Below are 12,309 nucleotides of genomic sequence, written 5' to 3'. Positions count from 1 at the left end.
TAATATTAATTTTGCTCTACAAAAGGGAGTCCTTCACAGATTGAGGTTGATTTCCATTAAATCTAAAAGAGTATTAAATATAAAGAAACTAATGCTTTTTTGAAATCTTGAGTTCATGAAGAGAGGAAGTGAAAGATCAATGAGAGCTGATTTTGACGTCAGGAAGACCTGCTTTTAACGAATATTGTCTCTGTGATCGTGGTCAAGTCCCTTAACTTTTCAGTGCACTAGGCAACTTTGTAATAGAGGTTACAGAAAAATTGAAGTTCAGCATTGGTAGGAGGACCTTAATCACTGGGATTTCTTTACACGTCAGTGAAATCACAGGTTTTGATTTCCTGCCTCAAAAATTAAATTTCTTATAGGTTTCTATAGGTTTTTTGAGAGAGAAAGTATAGTACAGCCTATTTGGAATTATATCTTGGTTAAATCACAAACTCTTTCATTTTATGTAATTTTAGTCAAATTATGTATAGGCATTCATCTAGTTTTCTAAAAACTGTCATCCGTGACCTCCAATAATATGTAAATTGATAATACAATATATGTTATATCTAAGCACTAATTAGATGAAAAGAATTGCTTTCATTTATTCTAACGGTAAATCATCCATTAAAATAGGTGGATTATTTTTTGATAAACCTAAAGCTAGGATTTTACATATTTTGTGTATTGCAAATGTATTTTAACCTCTTGAAGTTTTTATTTCATGATATTCCCTAATTCTCTTTATTTCCCATATATGTGTACATATGTTTATATATAAATTGTTTTAATATGAAAATATTTGAAAAGAATACCTTTACTTCATTCAAACACAGGGCATAGCATTATATATGAGAGTTGAATATAGGGGCAGCTAGATGATGTAGTGGATAGAGCATGGGCCCTGGAGTCAGGAGGACCTGAGTTCAAATGCGGCCTCAGACACTTTAACACTTACTAGCTGTGTGACCTTGGGCAAGTCACTTAATCCCAATTGCCTCACCAAACAAAAGTTTTTTATTTATTTATACACATACGTGTGTGTGTGTGTGTGTGTATATATATATATATATATATATATATATATATATATATATATAAAATACATGAAGTTCTATTTCTCACAGATCTGAAGTAGTGAATTTTTTTTTTAATCTTTTCTGTTTTTACCAGAATATATACACCTATTCTGAAAAATCCAGGGATGAAATTTATTATAAGGAACAAGAAGTCTTCCTTTTTTTTTTAATTTTTAATTGCATAGCTTATTCTTATATTTTAGCTAATGTCTGTGCCTTTCTGGATGCTTTTGATTCATTGATAGACTGGATGGTTGGAGCAAGGCACATTACCCTTGCTTGTTAGCAGTAAAGCTTTTAAATGTTTACTGGGTGCATACTTATTGTCCTTTTCAATATTTTATCTTGAAATGAGACTGTTTATAAATCTTGGTGTGTGAGGTGGCCCTAAGAAATGGTGTTCTTTTATGATATTTGTTTTAAAAGTCAATATTTTTATGAAATATTAGATAGTATTTCTCTTAAGGCATAATTCCTATTTTTAAATTTCAGAACATTGATATAAATGTATCAGAAAGATTGAGCATAGCACCTCTTATTGTAGTTCAGTTATCAAGAAGTTATCAGATGGAAATGGCTATTTTTAAGATAATGCTTCAAACATGCTGAAGCATAGTTCCACTTAACAGATTTGAAAAGGTATATTTTAAAATGTTTTCATTTTCCATTCCACAATTTTATTTAACAAATAATTTAAACTACAAGTTAATCAGCAGCCTGATTTCAATGAAAATGTTGATACTAACTTGATAATTACCAGTACAAAAGAACAATGGTGTTATGGCAAAATTTAAATTAGATAGCTCAGATTCTGTAGAGAAATACTTTTCCCAGTTTGTTCCTTTCTGAATTTTTATCTTGGTAGCTTAAAGGCTAACGTGAATTTATATAAATCCAATAAATTTCAGATGACAAAGCATTACTGAAATTAAAATCCTTCTGTTTAAGATATGTTGGGACTTAATCCTTTTATTCTTTGTCAGATATTAACATTTATATATATATGAAGATATTTGTTGAAAAATTGTTTTTTTCCTTTGAGGGTATTAAATTGTTTCTTCTGGATTATTTAAATCAGTCTTAATTTTGTAGGAAATCTATAAGCAACTCTTTTGCTCAGAACCTATTTGGAATTTCAAACAAAAGAAATTTATATTTTTCAGTAACTCTCCAGAAATAACTTATATATTCGCTCACAGTGGGAGTTTTTATTTTTATTTTTTCTTTTTGTAACAGAGGGAGACAAGCAGTGACAAAACAGCCAAAACAAACTCTTCTAAGGTCACAGAAACCTCCTCTTCCCTAAAGAACCAGTCAGGTAATATGGTCAGAATGGTTTACATTATAATATTTAAATGAACCATTTACATTTAATCAAGTTTGTTTTAAATACTCAGCTAAATTTTGCTGAAGCTTTTTAGAAAACTGATCTTGAACTTAGGACCAGTAATAGGCTTTTTTGTTATTAAATTTTTGGAGCATGTTCGACTTTGAAAACAGCTACTTTTATATTCCTCCTTTGAGGATACCAGTTGTTGGCATCTTAATCATTATCCAGTGCCATATTTACCATTTATTTAATGATTATGAACTTAGAAGATAAAAAGAACAAGTTAAATTCAGATATTTGTGAAGTTGCTTAAATAATATTCTAGAGAGAAGATGTCCAAAATGGGAAAAGTTCTTGGACAAATGGGATCACATTATTATTCCAAACCTCCTTGGATGCTTTTAATATGATAACTTGCTCTTGACACATTTCCTTATTAACCTTTCAAAAGTTATTAATACAACATGAAAAATATTGTTCTTTTTTAAAAGGAGCTCATTTAAAAGTCCTAGTATCATTAAATTTGAGTTTTAAAATGCTAAAGAAAAGATAAAAATTAATCTCCAATTTACCTCCATCTCCAATATTTAAATATTTTATAAATTAAAACCTGGAGGACAAATGTAAATTTGTTGGAGATTGTATAATATTTTAATGTATTTAATCAAAGCACTGCATAGAAATTCTTTAACTTTAGATGTGAAACATTAAAAAATGGGAAATCTATGTGATGGTATCTTTAGTCAATCCTTGGTATACTAAATTCACCTTAAAAATAAAGTGTGCTTTGAGTACCACACAGGAACTGAGAAGACTCATCTTTAGAGTATCTTCACTTGTTAAAAAATTGACTATTTTAAAGCAGAAACGGGATAGTCAGCTGTGAATGTTCCAAACTTCACTTTGTAAACCAAAATTATTTTACAGCAACGAAAAATCTGTCTGATGCATGTAAACCACTGAAGAAGCGAAATCGGGCTTCAGCAGCAGAATCTTCAACTCTTGCGTTTAGCAAAAGTTCATCTCCTTCAACTTCCTTAACTGAGAATGAGGTAAAAAAAAAGTGGCATTTACATGAAAGCCATTTAGTTATCAAAAGTCTGTGATCAAAAATCCATTTTTAAGGAAAAAGCAATCAGACTCAATTTTAAATTTAATGCTTTCTTTAACTCAGTATATGAGTTAAAGTTTTTTGTCTCTGTAGCTCTGTTGAATTACATGCATTGTGACAATACATTCACTGTAGTGTGAAGATCAAGTTGGGTACTTCAAATATATATGCATATCCATATATCAATGCAATTTAATTGTACTAAAAATATACATTTTAGAGATGTAATTTCCAGAAAGTAAAATGTTAATGGTGTGCATTTTCTTCTAAAACTTATGTTTTTATTCATCTTCATGTCATAACTTTTTCATATGGAAGCAAATCTATTTTTTGTTTTATGTGACATAGAATGGTCTTTTGGTCTTGAGCACAAGCTCTGTACTCTCATAATGGTGATATATATGGATGTGTTTGTGTGTGTGCGTGTGTAGGTGTGTATATACGCACATATATAGGTAGATATAAAATCAGGTTCTTAACATTTTGTTTTTAGATTCCTATTTTCTATGCACAAATAGCAAATAATGTATCTTTCATAACATAGTTTGGCAAATTTTAAGTTTCAAGTACTAAGTTTTAGTTTGTTGTGAATCTAATTAGATTATAATCCCTTGAACTATTAAAATATTTGGCAGAAGATAATGACTACATGAGATTTAGATATATGTTTTCTCATATATGATATAGACAAAAATGCTTACAGTCTTTGACCTTGCCAGGAAAAAATAAATCACTCAGAAATCAGGAATGGCATAATATATTTCTACTTTGAGAAAGGGAAAGATTGAGTCCATAGATTGCTAAGTGATCTCTTGTCCCTCCCTTTTTTTTCTTCCAAATGTCTTCCATTTTTCATTGTAGTCCCAGTTTTTCCCACATGGGTACCTTTACATTTTTTTTTTTTTCTCTGTGAAAAGCATCATGTTATAATATTTACTGTTGATTTTCTCATTAGTTCTAAATAGTTAGTTGAAGGCATATTCCATTGAGGGCTGGCGAGAGTGAAGAAAAAGAAACCATTTCCATGTTGCCAATAACAATAAATGTTTAAATATAGAACAAGTCTTATTGGGTAGTGGGATGGGGGAGCGGGGTTAGATGGTGTGATGGCTATCGTTGAATGGGGATTTTTCAATGTTTTATATAAACTAAAAGGAATCCTTGGAACTAAGAAACTTAGTTAAGTTGTCCCATATCTGTATGTAATATCGACATTGTGATGTTAGTAAAGAAAACAAATTGATTTTTCTCCTATGGTTTCTAATAGAATTATGAAAATATAACTGAGTGTAAAACTTAGCAGTTAGTGCCACAGCCCTATGCGAGGGTACTAGAGATACAAAGACAGAAAATAAGTTGCTGCCCTCCAGGAGCTTATATTGTACTTCTTCTAAATATAGAAGACTAAAATGCCAAGTCTAAGAGTATACTCAAAACATAGGATTTTAAAAAGTACTTAATAATAGCAGTTAAGATATAAATTTAGGTACTATAAGAGAATTATGGTAGAAATTTCCTTCTGTTCTGGGTTAAGTTCACACAAAAATATTAAAATGTAATCTTTCCTAGTTCCATAATGTTGTCATTTTCCCATTTTTTGTTAAGAGTATAGATTTTTTTTAGACAAAGGGAATTATTGGGAAAAGCACCTCCAATTTACAGGATAATATTTAATAGTTTTACTTAATGTCATCTAAATGTATTTCCTTTCTTTAGTCAATCAAGGGAAAGGGAAATCTTTAATTAAATTGCATCTAATTTTTGGCCACTTTATAACTTGAATCTACTATTTGTCTCTTCCAGTAAAATTTGAGAGTTTGACATCAACATAGAATAATTATCCTGGCCATTTATTCTTAATCAAGAATTCTACAGGCTCTAGATACTTATATAATAGAAAGGTCAGGACTTTTAATACACTAGAAAAAATATACTAATTTTTGGAGTACCACTACATCAGCATACACTTTTTAAGTAATACCTTGCTAATATTTTGATATTTTTTTTTGTCAGTAATCTTATTTTCTTGGATTTAATATTATGTAATTTTCTTTTAATTCATAAAGGACTCATATTTAGGAAGAGAAAACATACCAGATAGTCTTGATATTAAATTCTTTGTAGAAGAAATAGAAAAGTAATTCACAGATAAGAAGAGGCATATCAAGTATCTTTGATTATATAGTTATTCTGTTCACTTGGCCTTTATATTGTCACTTTTGTTGGGTTTTGGAAATTCATCATTAAAATACTTTTTTACTGAATTACATTGCTGTAATTAAAACACTGTTAAAAAAAACTTGAATGGAATAGAAGTCTTGTATACTATGTTTAACAATATAGTATTGTCATAAAAGTATGATATTTGTGAAAAGCGTTTAATTGTTGTGTGCTTAATATTCTGGCTTATGAGGCAGAAAGTAGTCTGCACCCGTCACCTTGAAAAAAAAAGGGGGGGGAGAAAAAGTAAGTGGGCCCACTTTTAGTCTCAAATGCATCAATCTCTCTTAAATAATTATGTTTTATTCAGTTGTAGATTTTCTTTGAAATATTTCTTCCTTGTGTTTAAGAATATCTATGATATATAGCTATATATTTTCATGTCTGTGGCTGAAAACACAAAGAGAAATAATGATAAAACCCAATATTTATATAGTACTTACTCTTTGCTAAGGGATTATGCTAAGCCCAACGAAATTTTATTATCTCATTTGATCCTTATGAAACCTAGCAATTAGGTGTTATTATTTTCCCTGTTTTACAGATGGGGAGACTGAAGTAAACAGTGACTTGCCCAGAGTTACACACCTAGTTAAGTGTCTGAGACTAAATTTGAATTCAGGTCTTATTGAATCCAGGTCCATTGTCATCTAGTTGCCACAGTGGGAAATCTTCTTAAAACAAATACTTGAAAATGCTACCAAGAAAAAAAATGTATATTTACTTTTTAACATTAACAAAGAAAATACCAAATGGTAAATATGCAAGCTCCATGTTTGCCTGGTTTTTACTTTTGCACAATTACCACTTTCACAAAAAGAATGATAAATTTCCACACCTGCATGACAAAGACCTATGAAGGAATGAATGTTATTTAAGTGCTTTCATAACATTAATACTTTTTCCCTTAGAGAAAATTTTTATTTTTTTCACCTTCACGGGTAACAGCTTTTATTGGAATCAACATCAGTCAAGTTGGACTTGAGCTCTCCTGCAATGTACTGCACATAAAATGATGTTATATTCCAAGATGTCTGCTGCAAGTTGTACTATCATCGTATACACTAAAATGACATTTCTATCACAATCATTTTATGGAAGATGTATGATACTCTGTTTTTACTGGTATTAATAAAACACACACAATGAAGAAAACAGATACACAAATTTTAAGACCAAGGTAAGATGCCTAATGAAGGTCATTATCAACCACATTCATCTCATAATAAAACTGCATTCATTCCAATGATCAGCATAACATTCAAACTGATTGAAGTGATACTATTAGATTGTGAAACTGTCTGATGTGTAAATGTGGATGTAATCCCACATTAAAGACAGTTAATTTTAGAGGTCAACTTCTTTAAGTTCTTAGAGATTTTTGTGTTAGAAAAATGTCCACAAGTATATTCTGTTTTTTTTCTCTCTCTCTAGCAGTATATCTCAAAATGAGTAATTTTATTAGTCAGTTTCTATACCAGTTTAACAAGTGAGATATATGCAATACTAAAAACATAAACTAGTACTCCACATTTAATATGCAGGAAATACTTTGTTCCTAACCTTTTTTACTGAACAACTCATATAAAACATTAAATGTGGTATATTTTGAGTTAGTTAAATGTTAGAGAACCAGCCTTAGCCTGTTGGATTTAATTTATAAAATTAGCCAGAAGATGCCATAATTATATTAGTTAGCTACATTGCCCGATACATTGCTTACTTGAAATGATACTGTATACTGTATTCCAGTGTTTTAAGCATTATTTGCTGTGATATTTTAGCATGTTTGCATGATGAGAAAAATTGCTTAGCCCCTTCAACTGAGTAACATAAGATAGGACATGGTAACATGTTACATGTTATTAATGTGAAACATTTCAGTGCTTATATATATGCCATAGTTTTATCAGAACAATATTAATTCCCTAAAAGTCTTTAGCTGGTACATAGGGACGTGTAGAATATATTACCCAAACCATTTTCTCTTTTATTAAAAAGTTTAAAAAAATTCTTGGGCATATAAATTATATGAATTGAGAATAAAAAGAAAACAAAATCTTATTGAATACAGGTTTTTTTTCTTCTGTAATATAAGTTTATGAGAAATTGTGATGTTGGGTTAAATTAAAATCAATAACATAAACATATCACATAAAAAAAAAATCTTAAGACAAACACCCTGACCTCCCACTGACATTCCAAAAAGCTCAAGAATAAATTCATAGCTCTAAAACGAATGACAAGTGTCACTTGATATAATAAAGTTCTTTTTAATGTTGGCAATTATATTGATAAAAGGTATTTGAAATGACAAGTATTGAATTATATTTATAAAAGATGTTCTTAAGTAATAAGTAGGATAAAGTTTTTTCATCATCCATCTACTACTTTGTATATGCAGAATACTAATAGCAATAAGGGCTATTAAAGAAACAAAACTGTAGTCTAGTTGAAAAAACAAAACTGTGGTCTAGTTGAAGAAGTTACATATATAAAACATGAAGAAGTTGCTGTACCAACCCTCATGAAATAAAAGTTTTAAGAAGAGATTACAGAATTATATATGATGAGAAGGAAAACATCCAAATCATGAATAGGTTCAATTTGGAAAATAGTTAAAGGTTTTTGGATTAGGTGAGTTTGTGTTCTTTAGAAAGCACTATACATATACATATATACTTCCATTTTTAAAAAAAGGTTCATTATGCTATTCAGCCAATGATATGTCATTCTGGGGGAAAAAAAATTGTTACTCTGATGTGCTAATATCTATAGAAATGGAATCCTTTTTATACTGTGGATTCACCATGTAAAATCTGTGTTTGAAGAATCGACTTCACTTGATTTTTTTAGAAACATCTATCATAAAATTTGTGTCCCAAAGGGCTGTAAATATAGTAGATGGAGGTATGATAATACCTTAGTAATTTATGCTTAACAAATTAAAAGCGTTTTAAAAAATCCAGTTTATAATTTTTTAAAAGGAAAAGTAATCTTTATTACTTTGAATATTCAGTCATAACCTGCATACTTGAATAATGTGAAGTAGAGCATCTGTCTGGACTTCTTTTCTGAATGGATGTTATTTAGTATATGAGTTTTCTCTAGTAGCCCTTATGTGTTTTAAAATTTTGCTCTGAAGTTGTACTTACTAGACAATAGAAACAATGTTTTTAGGTATTTTATATGTGTTAGGCAGTCGAGGAAATTTAGAGGTCAGATAAAATAGCACTTGTCATTTTCGAGCTTACAGTTTGATTAAGAATAAGACACAAACCCTGATAATGGTGATACATTGATAAATATTTAGACACTTGTTAAGTAAAGTTAAATGTTTGGCTCTTAAATTCCTAAGAAGCTTTGGGAAGGTCTCAGGGAGGAATTTAGCTTTCTTCATAGATAAATTACAAGTCACACTTGATCCAGATATATCATGAATATTTAATGGTGTGAGCATACCTCATATATTGTTATCCTAATCAAATACATTATAATTAAATCCCATCCTAATATTATGAAACTATTCTAGAATGTTGTTTGATTATCCATTCATTCCTATAGAACTGTTTAACGTTTATATTATCATTCTTGTGAAAGTTTTTTTTTTAACATTAAGATATACAGTTAACAGATTTTATTTTACTCATTTTATTTTTCTTATAGGTCTATATCCTAAGGGAAAAAAATTGGCTAGTTTACATTATACCTAATTTAGTTTAAAGAAAATAATGCTGGAAAACAAGGACTTTTTTTTTTTTTAAGTTAAAAAACCCCACATCTACAAAGTGTAAAGTGTAGGAGAAAATTCAATTATCAAAAGGCCTGCATTGGTAAATATTACTTTGCCCTTGCCACATGACCTTTGACATATCTCGAGTCTTGTTCATATCTAGTTTATCTTTGACCTTTAATCTATAACTCTTATGTATTGAAGTTTAATTTCATGAAAAAAGAATTAGAGAAACACAATCCCTTCATAGATAATAGTAATAGTGTAATGCAGCTTTGTTTTACAAGTACTTTGAAATAGCAAGATTTTAACAATTAGTCAAGCAAAAGGGTTAGTGAGAAAGATGCCACAGTTGCTTAGGAAATTTGACTCAAATTGTTTATTGTGCCATTACTGCAAACATGTTGATAGTATTTGTTAGTAAAATTTACTACTGAAATGGTGATAATATTAAGGCTAAAGTAACAACTTGAAAAGAATTATTTTTTTTTAATGTGGCTAATTCTACCTCCTCCTTCTTACAAAACCAATATTAAAACCAATGATTTAAAGTTATCCATGAAAAATTTCTCTCAAATGTAAAGATTTTTGCATCCTCGCTTAATTACCCAGGACTTCCTACCATACATCCAAAAATCACACCAAAAACTGGAAGAGAACTAAGAGGCCTGTTTAGTCCAACCTCTTCATGATAACCATTGAAGAAACTGAGGCCAGTGGAGGTTGTGACTTGCCCATATACATCATATACATCAGATGTGAGAATCAAACCCAAGTATTCTGACTTTAGGGGGCCTCTAAGTTTTCATATGTGATACTGACTCCTTCACTGAGTTTCAGATGCCAAAGATAGACAAAATACACGGATGTTAAAGGTAAATTATCCCACCCTCCTCTCCCAAAATTTATTTTTAAAAATTGTTGAAATGATAGTATTATGGCAAAAATAACAGCTTAAGAAATCTAATTCTTTAAAAAATGTTTACAGATGTTACTTAAGTCCTATTCCAAAAATTGATTGTTCTAGTCCCCTTGTCCTTTTTGCAGTGATCTTGTTTGTAAATGATGATTTCATTTCTTCCCTCAAAATCAATATAAGAAAAACCTTTTAAAGACTTTATAAATTTTGAAAAACACTTTCTTTAAAAATGTAAGGTAGGTTTTTTTATATTCTAGATTGGATGCCTCCATAGAAACTTAAGAAATAAAATTTTTTAACATTAGGTTTTCATAGATGTCTTCCTTTCTGCCTATTAATGGTAGGTGTAGAAAAAAAATTTATAGTGTTTTTTAAAAATTAGACCCATGTTACATTTGTTTATTTACATATATATATATATAATTAGCTTCTTCTAATTCTAAATTAATTTTTGAGTTGGCATAAAGTTTATTTTAGAAAATCCTTGTAAAGAGTTTATAGAATTTACGTTTTAAGAATTACAAAATGAGATAGCATTTTTGGTTTTCCTTGATAGCTGCATTTTTTAATCCTCCATATTTTGATCCCAAATAAATCATTATTTGAAATTTTCAGGAGTAGTGTACTGAGTGGCAGTGAACTAAAAAATTCTGTTTAAATCATTTTCTACTGAAATAAAATGCCTGCCCTTTAGAAAATTGATGGAAAAGTAAAACTGGGGGAAAAAAGATTGCAGAATCTAATTAATGGCTTACAACTTTTGTCCATCAGTATTGAATTAAAGGACCATAGAAAAAGCTAGAGGTCCTTTTTCCTATGAATCTTATCTTTATCAAGAGAATTAAAAAACTTTGATAAGAGTTATAATTTCATAATTATGGATATTCTTTCTGTTTGTTTAGATTGCAGCCCCTTCTACTTAAGTGAAATACTTGTATTTCATTAATACAGTCTTATATGTGATTTTCTAGGACATTTATTAACAACACTTAGGATACTGGGAGTCTGAACATTAATGTAGTTTCCACCAAAAAGAAAAGCTATTTTTTTTCTGCCCCATTCTCCCTCCCCAAAGAAAAAATGTAGTGCATTTTCTTTTGGGACTCTTGATTACTATATTATTCTATTTGATCTAGTTTAATAAATAACTGTTATTCCTACTTGTCTAGGGTAAAAAATTGGTTTTTTGTAAGTGAAAAAGATGTTTGATGCTTTTGTTTCACTACCTTGTGTATCTTTGATGTGATAGGGAAAAGAGGACCTGCTGGGCTTTGTTTTAGGATTTTATATATTTCTTTAAAGTTTCATCTAGTCATTCTTTTTATAAGTTGTCCTGCAATCTCACTAATGGAACTTGTTTGTTAGCCTTTTCCAGGGTTCAATTTGCGAGTTTCCTCAATAGTTACTACTTTATATTTCTATTTATATGTGTATGTATATATAGACACATGTCTATATAGAAAGACATATATCTATTTTGAATGGTCAGATATAAAATTTAATCTCTTTTCTCTTCATTTTTACATTTATTAAATGACAGTAAATTTTGAAGAAATTTAGGTAGATTATTTTGAAATACAGTTATGAATCTGGCATGCAGTACCTTTTTGAAATGATTTTTCACAAGTTTTTTTTTTTTTCTTTTTTCCTTTTTTACATTAGTAAAGTTAGACTATTTTTGGAGAGTTTCATGCTGTAGGAAATTTTAAGTGTATTTCTTTTTACATTTAAGCCTAGTATGGAATGTGGTTTTTATTGCTAGATAAGGATGTCTTTTTCTGAGTCTCAAAAGTGGCTAGTAACCAGTGAAAAATATTTGTCACATATTTTTTGAGTTTTTTGCTTTTTAGAGGATAATAAAACAGTACAATATTTTTATTAGAGATTTTCATTTGTCCCCATTATTCAAAAGCTACTTGTACCTTTATTGCT

The 12,309-nt window shown here is 29.5% G+C and overlaps 1 protein-coding gene across 1 annotated transcript in view; it reads left to right on the top strand.

Moving 5' to 3' along the window:
• Positions 1 to 12,309, top strand: part of NSD2 (nuclear receptor binding SET domain protein 2) — a 116,442-nt gene that overhangs the window by 64,963 nt on the left and 39,170 nt on the right. Inside the window, 2 exon segments of the mRNA XM_023506150.2 lie at positions 2,301 to 2,382; positions 3,322 to 3,446. Of these exon segments, the coding sequence (XP_023361918.1) occupies positions 2,301 to 2,382; positions 3,322 to 3,446 (207 nt within the window).

This window comes from Sarcophilus harrisii, chromosome 6, assembly GCF_902635505.1.
Source record: "Sarcophilus harrisii chromosome 6, mSarHar1.11, whole genome shotgun sequence".
In the NCBI taxonomy this organism is placed as follows: Eukaryota; Metazoa; Chordata; class Mammalia; order Dasyuromorphia; family Dasyuridae; genus Sarcophilus; species Sarcophilus harrisii.
The sequence above is the reverse complement of the archived record's forward strand: the minus strand, read 5'-3'. Positions and strand labels throughout refer to the sequence as shown.